The sequence below is a fragment of the Apus apus genome, chromosome 6, assembly GCF_020740795.1.
Source record: "Apus apus isolate bApuApu2 chromosome 6, bApuApu2.pri.cur, whole genome shotgun sequence".
Taxonomy (NCBI): domain Eukaryota; kingdom Metazoa; phylum Chordata; class Aves; order Apodiformes; family Apodidae; genus Apus; species Apus apus.
Window position 1 is genome coordinate 9,708,780 of NC_067287.1, and position 19,096 is coordinate 9,727,875.

The 19,096-nt window shown below is 47.9% G+C and overlaps 1 protein-coding gene across 1 annotated transcript; it reads left to right on the plus strand.

Moving 5' to 3' along the window:
- The first annotated feature begins 5,892 nt into the window (after positions 1-5,892).
- Positions 5,893-17,612, plus strand: MARCO (macrophage receptor with collagenous structure). Its single transcript, XM_051624045.1, has 15 exons — positions 5,893-6,139; positions 7,170-7,271; positions 7,638-7,868; positions 8,292-8,327; positions 9,582-9,626; positions 9,993-10,100; positions 11,455-11,562; positions 11,654-11,698; positions 12,258-12,356; positions 12,452-12,505; positions 13,519-13,563; positions 13,712-13,819; positions 15,061-15,102; positions 15,425-15,601; positions 15,927-17,612. Exons 1-15 carry the CDS (start codon positions 6,025-6,027, stop codon positions 16,055-16,057), a joined length of 1,446 nt encoding a protein of 481 aa, XP_051480005.1. The 5' UTR covers positions 5,893-6,024; the 3' UTR covers positions 16,058-17,612.
- The last annotated feature ends 1,484 nt before the right edge of the window (positions 17,613-19,096 follow it).

Sequence of the window (19,096 nt, forward strand, 5' to 3'; positions counted from 1 at the left end):
GAAACCTTATCAGAGACAAACCATCCTGTGGCATCCTTCAGTGGAAGCCCAAGTATTAGCTTCTTAATTTGTTTACCCTGAGATAAAATGCAGAGTAAAACATTGATGTGCAGGCAGTTAATTGGGTTGTACCCCAGAGCAAGGACGATTCTTAATACTAAACCTCTATAGGAACATCCTTCTGAACAATCTGCTGACTACCTGCCTAGCTTAATGTCTAAAACTACAAAGACCCTGAACCTCACATAGTCCCTGAGATTTCCCTGAAAAAAAAGAGATGAGGGCAGGTTAAGGGCCTTCCTGCCTGGCTGGGCTGGCTGTGGGGCACACACCTGGACAGAGGGAACCACAGCAGTGCCTACACATTGTTTGATGCAGGTGATAGCTGCTTAGCAAATTTAAAATGAGCCTGGGGTTTTAAAAGCCCAAGGGATGCAGGAAACTGGGGACATGTTGATGCTGTGAGCTGTGCTTAGAGAAGTCTTTTTTGGCCTTGTTGAAAATGTGGGATGTACCAAAGGATCTCAGCACAGAGAAGCAGTAAGAAGAAGCTCTCTCTCCCTACAGCACCAAACTGCTACGTGCAGAGTGATCCCTGGGAGATGCCTCCCTTCAGCTGTAATTTTGCTGTTTATAGCAGATATTAACAGAGCTAACCTGTTACTCATGTGGCTGTTTTTTGCACATCTCATTATTCCTCCTGTTTCTAAGTTGGTTTGGGATATATCAGATCTCTGGGATTGGCTCTTACCTGAGTAGGGGACAACTGTCCTCAAGGTGAGGTGCAAGGCAGTGCACAGGGGACCTTGAAAACAGAATTGCCTGTCAGGAGTGGCTGCCTTACAGAACATATATTTTGTCTTTGAGGGTGGCCTGCTTAGTCAAGCCTGACTATTTCAGCATGCTGTGGAGGCTGCCCTGGTATTAATTCACCTCAAAGAGCAGGTTGAAGTCATTAAAATATTTTGCAGGTGGTTCCTTGAATTCATGGTGCAGCTGGATCCAGCCTAAAGGGAGGGGAAGAAAAAAAAAAACACACAACTGAGAAGAAGAGGCAGGTTCTGATGGAACACAAATTAACGTAACTCATAGAAGGGAAAGAAAATCTGGTTTCAATCTCTACAACAAAGCCAAGCAACATATCAAGCTAGAAAGGAGAAATGTCAGCCAGGCAGTGCCTGGGCTTTTATTACTTTAGCACAAGTGCTTCTCCATGGTCCCAGGGGGGCCCAGGTGCTACTGCAGCAGCTGGACCCCCTGAGCACAGCTCTGGGCATGCAGAGACATGGGTGGCTTTGCAACAAGGCCCATGGTCCCCTTTGGGTCCAGGCTTAAGCTTTGTTTTAATGGCCTGGCACAAATCACAGTTGTTTAGATCTTGTGTGTTGGCCTCAGTGTCTCATCTGCATGGAAACTCTTCAGGTAACACATCATTTCTTGCCCTTCAAGCTGGATCCATGTTGTTTTTGGGGGGTGCTGACCAGGTCTGAGCCAGGCAATTGGTGGGACACTCACAAGAGAGATCCCAAGACCAAGTCCCAACAGTTGGACTTTATGCTCTTAAAGCTCTTTTCCCACCAAAACTATTCTATGATTCTATGAGCTGCTGGTGGGCAGATCCCTCACAACCTGCTTCAGCACCCCTGAATTCAGCAGTGCCTCTCAATGTCCATGGGAACCAAAGTCCTTGGTACTTTGTCAGGGAGAACAAGGCATTTTAGCATTAATGCTGTCGTACTGGAAAGCAGGACTGGGTCTGACTGGGCTGGAGGTAATGTTCTCCACAGCAGGCTGTGTGGTGTTGTGCTTTGGATTTGTGACTAGCACAGTGCTGGTTGCACACTGATGTTGTGGCTATTGATGAGCAGTGCTTGCACAGTATCAAGGCTGTGAGTAGGCTGGGAGTGGGCAAGAGGCTGGGAGGGGACACATTTGGGGCAACTGACTCAGACCACAAGGATTTTGTACATCCTATGACATTGAGCTAAGTAATAAAAGGGGAAGGGAAAATCTTCAGGGGAAGAGAGAGGGTGAGGAGATGTTCATGCTTAGAGCATTTCTCAGCTTTAACAAGCATCACGTGTGCTGAGGTCTTTCTTCAAAGAAAGTGGCTGCCTATCTGCCTGCTGATGGGAAGCAGAGAATTAATTCCTCTTTCTGCTTTGCTTACAAGTGGAGCTTTTGGTTTCCCTATTAAGCTGCCATCATATGGACCCATGAGACTTCTCACCTTCCTTCTATTTCCTCCCCATCCTTTGGGAGAGGGGACTGAGCAGCTGGGTGGGGGTTTGGCAGGTGGCCAGGGTCAATCCACCACAAGAGCTGATGGGTATGTCAAAATTCACCAAGCTGGTTCCTTCCAAAAAGAGAGAAAGACTGAAAAATCACGTAAAACGGGGGAGGAGGAGGGGCAAAAAAAGCTAAGCTACTTTACAGACAAACCTTCCACTGCAGAAGCAATTGTACAGCTCTGGTCACTGATGGCTTTGTGGTGTGCAACTGTCTGCTGTGTAACAGGTCAAAACCTGGCTACTTGTTTCTGTGGGACAGCAGGGTGGGCAGGATTCATTCCTGGTTTTTTGAAGCCCATCTTCAGAAACATGAGGGCAGGTGTTGGGATAAGGGGTAGACTGTCACCTCTTCTGGTTGCTGCTGTCACTTCAGTCGACAGGTGATGACAGAAAGTGTGAAGGTTGCTGGCCTAGCTTACCCCATGGGGCCTGTTGCTGCCACCTCTTCTCCTCCTCATCCTTGGAAGGGCACCAAAACCCCTTGAACTCTGCTCATTTATACTTAAGACAGTCTGCAATCAAATAGGTGAGTCTGGAAAAATTACCACCTTGAAGATAAATGGAGAAACACCTCTGAGCTAGGATAGCTTCTTATTTGGGGAAAAAAAAAAAAGCCACAAACTTAAAAAAAAAATCACAAATTCAGTTCGTTCAGGATAAATACTTCTCCTAAGAAGGCTAACATCTGTCCAAGCTCCCTGACAGTATCACTGCTGGGAATCACCGTTTAGCTGATGCCAAGTTGCAGCTTGGTGATACATCTCTTTGCTCTGCCATGAGCTTTTGGTGGTGGCAAATTCCTGCAGCTAACAAAAGTGCTGAAAGGAGATGAGAAAGGTAGTGGGGATGGCCAAGGGCCAGACACTTCCTTTTGATTCCACCAGCAGGCCCATGACTTTGAGGTGGCTGCAGTTACTCTACAAAACTTGGCGGATGAGAGACAACATGAGGAACACTTTCTGCCCAGCGTGAGCTACAGATTTTAAAAGGGATGAGCCAGAGGACTTCAGACTCTTCCCCAAGATGTCAGCAGAGCATTTCATGGGAGAGAGGTTGAGCAGCAGGAGGGAGAAGGGGCCAGGGCTTCCTAGAAGGGAGTCTGGAAGGTGAGGCTGATGTCCTGGCAGGCATGTCCCAAAATACGTTGGAAGCTGCTATGCTATTAAAAATTTATTTCAGCAAACCTTCAACCCAGAGATACTGCACTGAGTCAGTAGTTTCTTTTCTTTTTTTCTTTCCTGATTTAGTAACCCCGATTGCACAATCCCAGTCAACCTACTGCTGCAGCCTGGGATGGGGCAGTGAGAAACCAGAGGCAGCAGAGAGCAGGATGGGGACAGCGGCAGCAAGCACACGCAAGGGCTGACCCAGCGTGTTGCTGCATCATCTCTAGTGTCCGTGGCATGGCAGAGACCCCCAGTGCCATGTGCAGAGGGAAAGCCTTGGCCTGTCTGCAGAAGTTGACACCCAGATGGAAACACTGCGTGACAATCCCAGGCAGGCAGGTGCTCACCTGGCTGATGGGAATGCAGCAGCAAACAGAGCTCCGTGGGGCTAAATCAGATAGAAATAAAGGGAGAATGAAGTCTGACCAGCTGGGTAGGCAACCACAGGGGCAGGGAAAGTTAGGTGGGATCACTATTTTGCTAGTGTCCTGCCCAAAATAACTAAAAGTGGAGAACTGGACTTTTAACCCTAGACCAGGACTGTAAAAAATCTAAGGTTTCTACTCCTGCTTTTACACCGTTGAGAATGCCACAGCTACAGCATGACCATGAGAGGTAGGAAAACACCCCTGAAGCTTTTTCTCAGGGAAGGAGGGCACAAAGATCTAACTGCTCCTTTTTCCTTTTTTGAACAGCTTTTTGAAAACTATAGCTTCTTTTTAGTAGTTTTGAAATAGTATGGATGTGCCTAGATGTGTTGTTAAAAGCCTTTCTGCTGTAAATCTGCTCTCTGTGCAGCTGAGTGACATCCATCCCTATAAACATCCACTTGGTGACATAAATGTAGCCATTGCCTGGCCCAGCAAGGAGTAGATGGCTTCAGATTTGTGCAGAGTGGTCACCTGGACCACTCAAGCCATTAGAAACAGGCTGGATATGAGCCCTTACACAGCAGAGAGATGATGTTGTGAAGGGAGAGGATGCACAGGTAGTTACTATGGTTCAGCTCACCAGTGGTAACCTCTTGAGCCACCCTAATTCAAGGGGGTATCTGAGCCCTTCACAATGAAGCAAATTATCCCAATTTCCATGCACTGTGTAGCAGAATATATAATAATAGAGGATTCCTCTTCCTCCCTGCTAGTGCAAAACCAAGCCACAGCTGCACAAGCACATTTGAAAGCAGAACACAGAAGTGGATTTAAAAATCCCCACATATTTTTGGTTTGAGACTTTAAGAGCCGTAGATGTCAGGTGCAGAACAGAGGGGCTTCATTCTGCATGGGGCTGTCAGGGTGTGGATTTCCAGCTCACATCTAGCCCTCTCCCATGGCCACGCAAAGCGCTGAGGACCCAGCAGCCCTGCAGCCCAGGAGAAGTCTGTGTGATGGGGACTGCTCTGTGCAACCAGGAGGGCAGCAGGTGGTGGCAGGGGCAGCAGCCTGGGCAGGGAGGGCCCTGCCCGGCGCCTACCGACGGCTCTCGCCTGCAAGCTTGGGTGAGTTGCTTTGGTTTGCAACCTCAAAATCCATCCCGGCACAAATGGAGGTGTCAAAACACCAAAGGTCACTGTGAGGTTGGCAGGGGTGGGTTTTGCAGAGCCTGAGCAAAAAATCACAGGATGGTTTGGGTTGGAAGGGACCTTAAAGATCATCTAGTTCCAACCCCCCTGCCATGGGCAGGGACACCTCCCACTAGACCAGTTTTCTCCAAGCCCCAGACAACCTGCCCTTGAACACTGCTAGGGAGAGGGCAGCCACAGCTTCCCTGGGCAACCTGTTCCAGTGTCTCACCACCCTCACAGTAAATAATTTCTTCCTAATGTCTAACCTAGATCTACCCTCTTCCAGTTTGAACCCATTCCCCCTTGTCCTATCGCTGTATGCCCTTGGTGAGGTGGTGGGAATTGTGTTGGTGGGTGCTGAAAACGGATCAGGGAGAAACCAGGGGCTGGAGAGTGTCTTGGCAAGGAGATCACAGCTGTCTTTTCTTCATTACATCCTAACCCCATTTTGGGCTTCAGCAACCCTTTGTCTTTACAGGCATCCACTTGGCTTTACAACTCCTCCTCATTCTTTCTTTCCTTGCACTTCAGTCATGCACCATCACCAAGTCACCATCTTGGTGCAAGTTTTTTTTACTGTCATGCAGAGCTTCACCTCCCCTCCCAGGGAATGGATCTCCAACCTAATGCTGAACCTGGAAACTTTTTGGCTACTTGAAGAGGTTTATTTGTGATAGGAGCAAAATGGCCACCTCGCTCAAGTGCAGAGATGTTGGATAACTCAGGGTTGAACCTCTTGCAGGATTGTGCCTGAGGCTCCATGGACACGGTGTCCTCAAATGAGCACACAAGAGCAGCTGAACATCTTAGCTGTGGGTTTTTTTGAGGAACTGTACGAATTACTACATCAGAGTTCTCTTAAGTCTATAAAAACTGAGCAGATAGGAAAAGCATATCAGAAAGCATATCAAATCAGGAGGCAGAGAGAAAGCTGGTTATCGCCCTTCAGTTCTTTATGGTCCATAATCTGACAAGGCTTTAGGTTAAGCACAAGAGATTTGTCATGAAAAATAAAGACACATGCTCGGAAGATGGAAATTCAAGCAACATGAACACTTTCAGTATTTCAGACAAGATTGGGTTTGCCTCAGCTGCTACTACAACCTTCCAAATAAGTGGTAAGGTTTCTTTTTATTAAATTATTAATATGGATTTTATCTGGTCGGTGAAGAAAGCAGTGCCTAAAACCAAAATATTGTCTTTATATAATCCATATAAAATGGTTTTTACAGTGGTTTTGCTACTAAATTAACTGACCATTTAAAAAGAGAAGTATGTGAAAGTGTTCTTTCTAGCCCAAAGCTGATGCTGAGCATCAGAAAAAAAGTAGTTCTTTTTCTGTTTTAGAAAATGCTTAATTTCACTCAGTAAAACTTTCATGTCTTAATAGTTAAGATACTGAAATTACCAGATCCAATAAAAAATGTAAGTTTATTAATTTTTAGCTGAATATAAATACTCCATTGCTGACTGAACCATTCTATTGTAAAACTAATTAAATCATTGTACTCATATAAAGCTAAGACATTGAACTCCCGATTACATTACTTTGAAAAAAAACTCAATTAAGGGTAACTTACTGAATATCTGAAGTAGTTATTAACCCTTCTGAAATACTTTTTTTCTACCTAAAGGCCAAAATGGGACAAAGCAGTTTCTTTCTTTTACACTTGCTGGTGACAATGTGTTTTAAACATTACAACTTGTTTTCGTGTGTTCTGCAGTTCAGTTTATTATTGATTTACCATTTGTTTGGATGTGTACACACCTGACTGTTGGGAATCACATGGATGGGGCACTCTGGATGGAGAGGGCACGTGCTTTGAGCAACCCTCTTTCAATGGCAGCCTGGGATAATTGAAAGGGATGGACAGAGGGAGTTCAGTGATGCAGAAAGGGGACAACTACCACACTCATACTGATATAGGCTGGATTAAGTCTTGATGGAAGTGAGCTGGTTAAATTGGCTGAGAAAAAGACAACCAAGTGAATTGCAGTGCAAAGCCCGGTGCCTGCAGGACCTGCCTCTCTCTCAGGGGGATCTTGCTGCTCGTTTATTGTGGCCAAGCCTGAAATGGCTGGAAGTGAGCAGAGTTTGTAGTGAGAGAGATCTGAGGGGGTGTCTACCTGACTTCTGTTGGTTTCTAGAGCCTCAAGGCCGAAGAAAGCCATCGGCATGCTGTGCTCGGGCAACCCTCACCATCTACCTGCTGCTGCTGACGGCCAGTCAGGGGCTGCTGGCATACCAAGGTAACCCTGCAACCTTCCTCTGGGCTTGGTATCAAAAGGCAGCCTTGCTGGGTGCTCCTGGGGACAGGGGTGAGAGGGGATGAACATGCACGTATGAAACCTCTGAGGCTCCTCTGCATGCCCCAAGTCAAAGCAGCCTCTGCAGGAAACAATTTCCCCCACCCCGTGCCTCTGCTTTGCACCTGCAAAAGCCCTGTCTGGCTGCAGCAGGGGCAGCCACATGAAAACCACCTCTGTGGGTCAAACCGTGGTGGTGCTTTAACCCAGGTGTCCTCCATGGGTACTGAGTTGCTGCTCTGCCCAACAGGCATTTGCCAGCTGGATTGGGCAGGGAATATTCACCGCGTGGGCCTTTTGTTTCCTCAGTGTTTAAGATGAAGAGAGAGATACTGAAATTTCAAGAACAACATGCCCCTTATACAGAAGAGATTCTGAAAAGCTCCTTTGCCAACAAGCTGGTTTTGGGGAGAAACTCTACAGAGATACATTTGGGACACGAAGACAACTGGAGAAGAAGCTTAGAAGAGGAAATCACCATAATTAAAAGCAGCAATGCAAACCTGATGATGATGATGAACAACATCAGCCTGGTTGCAGGTATGGCTCCATTTCTCCATGCTGGCCGTACAGTGGGGAGAGCTGATTCTTCTGAACCACCGGCAAAGCTGGGCCAGAAACCTAGTTGAGATGAACAAATAACTGGGACAAAGACTTGGTCTTCCCATCTGTTACTGATGCCACAGTGCCCAGGGTTGGAGACTGGCACCAGAGACCCTGACTGTGGAGCTGGACACACCTGGAGAAGCTGGAGCCAGCCCTGTGCAGTCCCCTGGATCCCACTGCAGCTGCACACACAGCTCCAGGCTGCTCTTCCCTCACTTAACTCACAGACTTGGGCTCTGGGTGCCTCCTAATGGGTGGTGTCTTTAGCCTAGACCTCAAGTCTATCAGCTTCATACTGGTATGTTCCTCACTGAATGCTGACTACTGAAAAATACCCATTAAACATTTTTTTTTCAGGGCCTCCTGGACGCAAAGGAGATCCTGGTCCCCCAGGTATGTTGGTAAATAAGCCATAAGCAACATTTCCTCTTTTTTTTTTTTTTTTTAAATTTCCTTTTTTTTTTTATTTCCTTTCTTTTTTCCCCTAAGATACCTGAAGGGAGGATTCAGGATTTCAGTTTTTAGACCCAGATCTTACCCAATGTGCAGACATCCAGTGCCCTGGCCTTGATGAGACCTTCTGCACCTCTTGACTCATCTCCCAGGAGCCTGGGCTTGCCTGAGTGCTCCTAAAGCCAATGACCACCACAGAAGGGCGTTCTATCTCTATCTTCTCACTGCTACCCCACCAGAAAAGCTCAGGGGTGATGCAGGAACTGTATCTGGTCATTATCTGCAATCATCATCCCAAATCTCCATGTGAGACAAGAGAGGAGCAGTAAAGGGGTTTATGGGCATCCCACTTTCTGCCCCAGGCACAGCAAGTCCTGCTGCACAAGTCACTCCAGGACAACTCAAGGAGACTTCCCCAATCCCTGCTCTACATGGCCCCAGCTGAACAGTGTGTGTAACAAACCATGACAGATCTGGAACCATGCCCACCCTGTTCCTGGGGAAATGACCATCCAGACTCGGGAATGAGCTGGGTGCAAGCACTTCCTTTCACAGCCAGGCACAACCTGCTGCCTGGGTGCTCAGTAGTTTTGGGTGGAAGTGCACGGGCTGCAGGAATTAAATGTCTCCACACTGCAAGGATGGGGCAAGTCCTGATCTAATGTTTGCTCCTCTGAGCAGAGGTTGGACTAGGCAATGCCCAGAGAAACCAGAGTTTCTGTGGTGCCAGGATGGGGATGTAAGATACAAACCTTGTTAGGTCAGGTACCTCATCCATCCTTAGTTCTTGGCTACACTGATGAGCTTTTCTGACGAAAAGAATATTCATGTATTTTTTAAAAATAATATTTTCATATCTTCCTGGCTGCACTTACAACACTGAAACAGCCCTTCCTGCCAAGCATCATTATTATATATCAGAGCCCAATAGTTCAGTGCATTTTCAGAGAAGATCTCCCCAAAGGTCCCCACAAGCTGGGCTTGGCTGAAGGGCAGCTGGCCCCTGCCCAGCCACACAGCCAAGATCCATGGATTTCACTCAAGAGGTTGTGCTGGTCCCTGCCCACTGAAGATGGGCCTCAGTGGTGACCAAAGGTGCATGCACAAAGGATGATTAAAAATTCATCTCTTCTTCTTAGTCGTTACTGTGAATAGATGATGTGTGTCAGCTGATATATGTGTTTTACATCTTAGGGCTACAGGGGCCACAGGGGACAAAGGGAGACCAAGGAATCCAAGGTAAGGCTTTTCTGACACCTGAATTACTTCTGTGAATGAACATAAAGTGGCTTTATGGATTATTTTATGGGCAACCTTGTCCTCAGTCAAGGTGTAAGTCAGTAGGAATGTCATTGGAGTTCAAGGAAATAAGCCTGTGTAAAACTAATGTGAACAAAAGCAAAACTTACCTGGAAAAATTCTTATTTTAAAAGTCAAGGTGCACTGGTCACAGCGGGCCAGCTCCCCACTGTCCCCAGCACCACTCTCCGGTACATGGAGGGAGAAGTTTGGCTCATGCCCATAGCTGAGCTGCATGTCCTGCTGCTGGCCTGCACCAGACATAACACCTGATGAAGCATCAGAAACCTGGTGTTGTCCTTGCAGGCATACAGGGGCTACAGGGAGCAAAGGGCAGCAAAGGAGATCTTGGTCCTGCTGGCAGAAGTGGTGAGCCAGGAACCAGAGGAGAAAAAGGAGAGGTGGGGCTTGCAGGTAAGACTTCTTCAGTATCTCAACAGTTTTAAGATTCTCCCACGTATTCCTGTTTAAACTCACTTTACCTAAAATACCAGAAGTCTTTATAGGTCAGATATTTCCTAAGAATCCAGGCATTCCTGAGCACAGCTTGCCAGTCAATGGGGGAGCTGGATGAACAGGACCTTCTCCCTGATCTGAAGGGATTTCATTTCATGCCATACTCCAGCACAACCCCCAGAGGAGGGTGGAGGGAAGGGACGTGCAAAATGTTGACTTTGCAGCATGGAAGTCTCTTCATAGAGTGACCTTTATCTAATGAAAGCCACAGGTATTCAATTATCAGCCTATCCCAGATTGAAGCAGTGATGTTTGCAGTAGGATTTTAATGGTATAAAATAAAGAATACAATTTATATGCACAAGCACGTGGATGTTAATCCTCACTTTAGAAAAACCTATTTCTGAGAACTTTATATCTTATGTAAGCCTGGCTTTTATACACCTTAAGTAGAAGAATTATGCACCGTGTTTCTCCCACATAACGTGCATTTGTGGACATCTCCTGAAAAGCTCTTTAGCTGTTACTCAGTGGCCTCACAAGGGCTGCCTGCAGAGAGGAGAGGCTGGAAGCAGGATAGCAAAAGAAAGTAGAACACGTGTGATGCAGACCAGGGAGGACAGTTAGACAGGTTGGACAGATCTGATCTTCCTCAGATCTTCCATCAGATCCCACATGCTCCAATGCTCTCACTAGCACAAGTTGCTCCAGAAGAGAGAAGTGCAAGCAGGAGAAACACCAAAAGTTGAGGACTTTGGGGTAATTCTGGAGCAGAAAGAAAACAGAGATGTCAGTATTTAAATGAGGCATTTTCAAATAATTCAGGTCTTTCAGATTATGCTGGTCACCTCTTCAGAGAAGAGAAGGCTAACAGGATATGTAGCAATTCCCTGGAGACACAGGAGTGGGCTACACCGTCCTCCATCTCCACTGTTGCTAGGAGAAGGGAAGGGTGCAGTCTGCAATAATGGATATTTAACTGGAGGGAAAAAGAGCCATTCTAGTGGCAGAGATAGTTTGGTAGATAGACTGGGGAGGTACTGTGGTGCCACTGCAAGTCTGTAACAGCAGGTCAGACACACGTCTGTTCAGACAGTCTGGCAGAGCCCGTGGTGGCTCAAGCAGACACCTGAGGTGCCATCCATCCCTGTCCTTCTACAGCTTCACAGGACTGCTACTGAATGGTAAATGTGTGTGTGAGGCCAAAATCTGCTACTGGTGCAGCTAGATGAGGTGCTCCACTGGCTGCAGAGACAATGAATCTGGTTGGGTTTTTTTATTATTTACTCACACGTGCTGTCCTGTTTGGTAGGTCCCCAAGGACAGAAAGGTGAAATGGGCAAGAAGGGAGACCCCGGGGCCCCTGGGCTGATGGGTCCTCAAGGAGAGAGGGGATTACCAGGAGTGATGGGTGTCCCTGGTAAGTTGACGTGCATGCTGTGGTGCAGGGCTGCTCCAGCTGAAGCATTTGGCTAAGCCACGTTAGCACTGATGCTAGGATGTTGTTACAGGTATTGTGGGGGTACCTGGACCACCTGGGCAGAAAGGAGAGGCAGGTAAGCAGTACAGAAGATGCAGTTTCTTCTAGTGATGTGAGACAAATCTCTTCTAGGTGGTGCTTCAACACAAGGAAAACTGCAGTCAAGGTAGATCCCAGCATGGGTAAGACAAGGTGATGATTAGATGAAGAACACATGCCAACATTGTGCAAACCCATCCCACAGCCTCAACTGTCTCATCTGGACCCCACTCACTGTGCAGGAGAATGAGGGGAAGGAAAGGTCCTGTACCATGGAATGCCACGGCCTCCTTCCTGACATGTGGGCACACACAAGGGCAGAAGTGGGCTGCTTTTTTTGGGAAGTACTTGTGCCTCTCAAAGCTGACAGTCTGCGAGGACCCAGGCCCACACAGCCTTTCACCCGAGGTCACCAGTCACCTCTGAAATTAGCACTGCCAGGGGGGCTGAGATTCGGAGGGACCTGGTGTTTGTTTTGCCCTCCCAGGTCCTACTCACCCTGCCCAGTGCAGGGGCGGGTGCCTGAGCTGCCTGTCCCTTTTCTCCTTCCTCTGCTGTGTTGCGTTTCACATGCGCTGCTTTTGCTCAACCTCAAGGTGTCACCGGACCAGCTGGACCCAAGGGAAATGCCGGCCTGGAGGGGAGACCTGGTCAGAAGGGGGAGAAGGGGGATCACGGGCCCCGTGGTAGCCCAGGTACAACGCTGCTCAGACCCATGTCTCTCTGACCTCCTACTCCAGCCTTGCTTTGTGTGGCGGCCTCGCCCTGACTGATTTGTTTTCTCATTTAGGAATACCAGGCACGGGGGGACTCAGAGGTGAAAAGGGAGACAAAGGAGAAGGAGGTAAAGGAGAATAAAACAGCTTGGGGGGCAACAACACACACCGTGGAGACACTGGAGAGGGATCTGCAACAGCAAGGGGGAGATTTGCTGAGCGCTGTTCTTGGAGCCCCAGTGCATCCCAGGATGCCATGGTGGGCTTGGGCCTCTACTGGGGATCCAGCTACTCACTTGGAGGGGTTGGTTCAACCATCTGTAACGTGCATAAGGAGGTGACATTGCCTGCATTTTTGTATAAATCAAAAATGCATAAACAAAGCAGCAGCTTAAGATGAACCAAACAGCCTTGCTACCCTGGAGTTAAGACAAATTTTACTGGGTGTGAATCTGATGGGGAAGGGTATTCACTAGCAAGCATCTGTTCTGGCCTCCTCTGTAGTGTTGCAGAAAGATTTATCTTTAGAGGGAAGCTTGAAGCACTTGACCTAGGCCTTTTCTTTGACCTCCCATCTGAAGACCACCTCTCTGTCCCAGGCCCCCAAATAATGGGATGACCTGTAATACAAGCCTGCTCTGGTGCATTGCTCTTGAATCAAGCTTTTTAACCCTGAATTTGTATAGTGCACACAACCTCTCATCTTCATCAAGAGGTGAAAAAAGTCCAAGTGCTGCACCTTTCTGCAATCACTGACACCTGGATGATAGGGACAGGAGTCACCTGGCCCAGCGTTATGTGCTTACATGGGTCAGATACACCTCAGTGTGCCTAAGGCTTTCCACACAGCCAGTAAATATTCACCCAGAGTCGTCTATCCCATTACTAAGGTTTATGATATGAGATAAATTGCCAGAAGCTGATCTACTTCAGGTGATGATTCTCCACTGCCTGTATTTTCTGTGTTGATGAGATCTGCACTGAGTATAATGGGAAACAAGACACTCCTTTCAGAAAGAGATGCCTATAGTGTACACAGCTAAACTAGATGGGTTAAAAATGTGTCACAAATACTAGTCTGCATAAGCTTTTATAAATGTATAAACATCTGTCTTACAAATTTTTGTTTTGTTGATCTTAGGTCTTCCAGGGCAAATGGGAACAAAGGGAGCCCAGGGCCCACCAGGTAACCCCTTGTTTGACAGCATGACTTATTCTGACGATGCAAAGCACTTTAAATGCCACATTCCACGTCTCTGCATTCATGTCAAATACTTGTCATGCTCTTTCCTTTGGAAGGGACGAAGACAATGACTTTCTTGCTTTCCACCCAGGCATTCCAGGCCTATCTGGTCAAAAAGGAAGCAAGGGTGATTCTGGCAGTCAGGGTCCAAAAGGTTATCCGGGACCAAAAGGAGCCAAGGGAGAGCGTGGATTGCCTGGTAAGGTGGCTCGCCACGGGGTCTGTGGAGCTGATGGTGCTTTGTGTTTAGGACTGTATATCACAGGCTGGCACAAGCTGTGGGGGCGTGTTTACAGAGCTCATTTGGAGGAACTCAACAGGTAGATCAGTCTTCTCAGAAGATGAATGTGCAGAGTGTCACATTTACACCCTGGGACGTGTGCTAAAAGACATGCAGGCAAGCAGATGCATTAGATGTTCTCAAAACCCTGATCTCACAGAAGACTGGAGCAATCCATGTTCCTCTTGGCTTTGTACAGAGACATCTTATAGCATGCCATGCTGCTGGGATAAATCCCACATAAATGTGGCAGTTAGGAATAGAGTATCAGAAACACCAGGGCTATTCAACTACTCCTGGATAATTGTAGGACACAAAAATATTTCAAAAGGACCAACACTACAGCAGTTCCCCATCCTTACCCCACTCCCTTCCAACTACAGAATACTTCCAAAACCCTAAGAACTGCAGTAAAAAAACCATGAAAAACAGTAATTATAACAGGCCACAGGAAGTGAACAGTGTTCCAGATGCTTTTTCTTTTAGTTGTTCATACGGAAGAGTACAGGAGTTCTCAGTAATAAAATAAACTGGAGCCTACCTGGGACTCCTCCATGCACTTGTCTTCTGAGATTTCCTTCTGGAGGAGGGGAGAAGCATAACTGGGGTGACCTCAGGTTAGCAACTGCCCTCTCAGTGGGTCTTAGCTCCTGTTCTGCAGAAGGAGAAGGCAATGTGTGCTTTGTGGAGGTAGCTTTTGGGGAAAGATCTCATGGTGTGTTTGCAAGCCCCTCTACTCTCAAGACCAGGATGCTACACAGAATCATGTAGGACTGTTGGGAGTGGCTTTCTGCTGTCCCATGGCAGGACCTAGAGAGCAAAACTCATAATGTAGGTCTTCCTGAAAATATTTTGGGAGATACCATGCCTGCTTCTGGAGAGCCCAAAGGCTATCAGAGATATCAAGTGGGAATAAGATACATTTCCCACAAGTGAGTGGATGTGATTTTGCAAGTGGCCTTTTTCTTGGGTCACATGTTAAGTAGACTTTGCTGTATGTTTTCCTACTTTTCTTGCCATGTTTCTTAGTCACTTCAGAGGGTTCATTCTACCAGGGAGCCCTTGTATCTCTGACTCATCCGGTTATTCAGAAAAAGTTAATAACTGGATTTTCCCCTGAACAGCTGCCATATATTTGCTTGTTTTTTAATTTGGAACAGGTTCCCCAGGAACAAAAGGGAGCAAAGGTGAAAAAGGAACAGGTACTAACTTCCATTTCTTCTCTTGCTTTCTGGCATCAAAGCTATCTGAGATCAGGACCTGTGCACACAGGTTAACCTGCAGCACAGCTACCCCAGCTGAGGGGTCCGTGCACTGAGCTGCAACCTGGTGTCTCCAGACCCAGGAGATGACCTTGAATTGTTTGGCTTTGAGCTACCAGTAACTTCTAGTTCCACCCTGGCTACAGCCATGGAGATTGGAACATTTGACCAGTCTGGGCAGTCACCTCTCCAGTCTTTCACGCTTTTTCCCCTCATGCCTCTATGACCAATAGAGTAATTTTCTTCTCCTCTGAACCCTTAGGAAGCTTCAGTAATGTGATACGAATCACAGGAGGGGGCACGAGGGGCCGTGTGGAAATTTTTAACCAAGGGACCTGGGGAACAATATGTGATGATGGCTGGGACCTCAAAGATGCCACCGTGGTCTGCCGAATGCTGGGGTACACCCGTGCCATCTCCGCCTTCACAGCCGCATCAGGTGAGTCCACAACAGCCTCTCACCTCCCCAGGCCTGTTGTGGGAGGTTCTGTACACCCAAAAAGCACCCCAACAAGGTCCTCTACACAAGCAGCAGGAAAGAGGATATCCTCAAAAGGGCAGCTTGTTCCCCTTGGGATGGGGGAGCTGCATGTCAGTTTGAACTGTGCCCAAAGGCTCGATTTCCAACAAGCCAAATGTGCAACCTAAGGCAGGCCTGCTGTCCACAAATGTAGAAAAGAAAAAAAAAAAAAAAAGCAAGCATGTTCCTCTTTCTTCTGTCCAACAGTTTTTTTGTTTGTTTGTTTGTAATTCATCTTCCAAAGGCACTGGACGAATTTGGCTGGATGATGTGAACTGCAGAGGGGATGAACAGTCAATTTATGAGTGTGAAAAGCCTGCCTGGGGTGTGAACAACTGCTCCCACAACGAGGATGCTGGGCTGGAGTGTATCTAATGGGACACAAGGGCTGCCCTGGGAGCTGCTGCCCACCTCTGTTCTCTATGGGGCTCTTCTTCATAATGTGAACCCTATTTCATCAGTCTGTGCTTATTGTTTCTTTACCAAGTCATAAAAATATTGACAAAGAAAGTTGAATTTTCCACGAATAGGTAGCAGTTGCAAGACCCAAAGGTAACCTGAAACATCCCAGCTGTCATGAAGCAACTGGAGCTCAGGCACATGAGCCAGTCCACAGATTTTTCCAGCTACCTGCTATCAGCTCATCTGCCATTGCTCACACATGTGTGACCTCCAAGTCCACAGGGGAGGAGAGATGGTCCCCTCTAGCTTGGTGCAGTAAGAGAGAATAGGATCAGTGTGCAGAAATGGGCAGTTACTGCAGCTGAGCTGGCTGGTCCGTATTCAGCACAGTACAGCTGTGAATCTGAGCCTAAAACCTCCAGTGAAGTGCATGCATCCAAGACAGCAGATGCTCAGAAATCATCAGATGATCTCTCTGGCATGCAAATATAGATGTTCTCAGAAATTACGCTGATCACAGGTTAAAGCGCAAACATAAGTGCCTGGGATCTAGGTGCCATACTATCCTGGTTTAGCACAGACCTTGTTTTTGACCTTGGCCAAGTCCCCTGCCTTCTCTGTCAGTGTTTCCTACCCTGTCCCCAGGGGCAATACCCTTTGCCTTATCTGGTGTGTAAAGCTAAGTGTTTCACATCTTTAGAAATGAGATGCTCCAGTAAAGAAGAGCGATGCTGAATAAAAGCAATAATGGGTAAGTGTCAGCCAATTAAACTTCCAGAGCAGAAATACAGGCCCCAAACTACAGGCTCCTAACTTAACTGAAATTCTTACATGTATCTGAAATACTAACTTAAAGGCTTCTCTTTCTTAAGGCCCAAATCTTCTCCTTCTTCACCAGGGTGGCAGGTTACAAACATTTTCTGGACATGCAGCTTGGCACATGCCAACCACCTGCTTGTGAGCACTTGATTTAAAATGCCAGAAATGTATGTAAGCAACCCCACAACTCTGCTTAGTCATCATTGCATTTGTCTACACATTTTGAAACTTGTTTTAGTGCTTAGAAATTCAGATATAAGTGGAAAAAATTAGCAGTTTGCGACAAAGCTCATCACCATTTTGAACTGGAGGAAATGTTTGTTACGGGGTTTCAGGCCTTAGGAAAGAAGTCTGGAAAATCCCCAGTTTTCCACTACCCACTCAGATGCCTTTGACAGCAGGAAAATTAAGGGAGAGGCTTCCCATTCCTGGCTCTGGTTTAGAGGGGGCAAGGAGCACCTGCCACAACCCATGGGTGAAACCTGGTGAATGCCAACTATGAAATAGTTGGTGGATAGTGGCTTATCTGCACGAGAAGTGACAGAAGCTTTCTGTTGTGGTAGCTCACAGTGTGCTGAGCACGGGCACGTGGGCTGCCACGGCTTCTGCTGGGCTCCCACGGGCAGCCCTGAACCTGCGTGGGTTTCCCCTGCTTTCTGTGTGTGGCAGTTTGCAAAGTTTCTAAACAAAATAAAGGATTGGCGAGCTATATTCTTGTCTTGAATAGCAGCGTGGGGTGCGTGTGCTCCCACTTGCCTACTTCCCTTGCTAACAGGGGGGTGAGCCCCGGGTCCCTCCCCGGTCACCGGCAGCGCGGAGCTGCCTGGACACACCGCAGGGATCTCCACGGACGACGTCGGGTTGTTCGAAATGCTCCTTCCCGACACTAAGGGGAGCTCAAGGGCCGCCACCCGCTCCGCTACCGCCTGCCAGGACCCCGCGGCACCGAGCGGCGGGGTGGGATGGGGTGGGAAGGCTTTGGGATCGGATCGGACCGGAGGGGACCGGGGGCTGCCCCTGCCCCGCAGGGACCGCCCCGACAGCGCATCCCGACTCCCTGCTGTCTGGTGGCTCTCCCGTGGAGAACCATCGCTCCTGCGCATCCCGGGAGGGTCCCCGGGATGCCCCGCCTGCCTGGGGGACAAAAACGGGGTTTCTTCTCCTCGATGGTTTGGAGGCACACGCCGCGAGAGCCGAAACTCGAGAGCAGGGCACTCGCTCTACGGGGGGGATCCAGGCTGTGCTGGGTTCCCACCTCAGGTAACTCCAGCTGCGGTCAGCCAGTCCTCCCGACGCGAGGGGTTTGGGAAAAAAAGAGTGAAAAATACCTTGGCGATTCATCCTCTTGTCCCTGCTGATTTATTGCAGTCTGCCAAGTAGTCGGGACAGTTTTACAGGTTTTCCTCTCCGCTCTCAGTAGCTAGAAACACTCTTTTTTGAAGCAAAACCTCCGAATTTACCAGGATGGCAGAGATGCCCCCTTGGAGGGACAAAGGAGGGACAGTGCACAGCTCAGCCCCAGCCTCACCGCTGTGAGGGCAGGAGAGAAGTCACAGCAGTGGCACTTAGAGCCTGGCACCAGGCCCCCAGGCAGCAGGTTTGGAGGGCACTTGTGCCTCGTGTGTCCACTTCTCTGGTCCAAGGGAAGGTCCATGGTGGCAGGAAGAGTGCCAGAAGTCACCAGGGGATAGTTGGTGAGCAATCAAAAAGCCTCTTGCATCTACAAAAAATGGGTAGCCCCGAGATATGAAAAAGGGGAACCCAGAGGACAGCTTGCACACCCTCACCACCTGCCTCACCAAATACCCAGCTCGGTGCTATTCAGTCCCAACTTTTAGGACTCCCAGCTAAGCTTCCACACTGCCCTACAACAGCTTTCTGTAACAGCTAACAGGGAACTGTACAGCTTTTGTTATCATTCACTCCCAGCACCAATTAAAAAGATTTAGTTAAGCAAAATGCAATTACACTGTCATGGATAAAAGGGATACAATTAATTAAAAAGGAACTTTCCCTTAGGAATGCTGTTATTTTCAGATGTTCCCATTCTTGTCCCTGGCCACTCCTCATGACCTGGAGGGATTTAGGGTGGTGAGAACTTGGGGGGTTGAGTGATTTACCTCCCCATCTTACTGACTCACATGTATTCCTGAGGTAAGTTAGCACAACCCTTGAGGACAGGAATCTTCTCCA

Excerpts from the sequence above, each read along its gene's own strand:
- MARCO (XM_051624045.1), top strand. The coding sequence starts at position 6,025 with ATGAAAAATAAAGACACATGCTCGGAAGATGGAAATTCAAGCAACATG. Across the intron at positions 11,563-11,653 it reads AGGAGTGATGGGTGTCCCTG|GTATTGTGGGGGTACCTGGA; the intron begins GTAAGTTGACGT and ends ATGTTGTTACAG. Across the intron at positions 15,602-15,926 it reads CGCCTTCACAGCCGCATCAG|GCACTGGACGAATTTGGCTG; the intron begins GTGAGTCCACAA and ends CATCTTCCAAAG.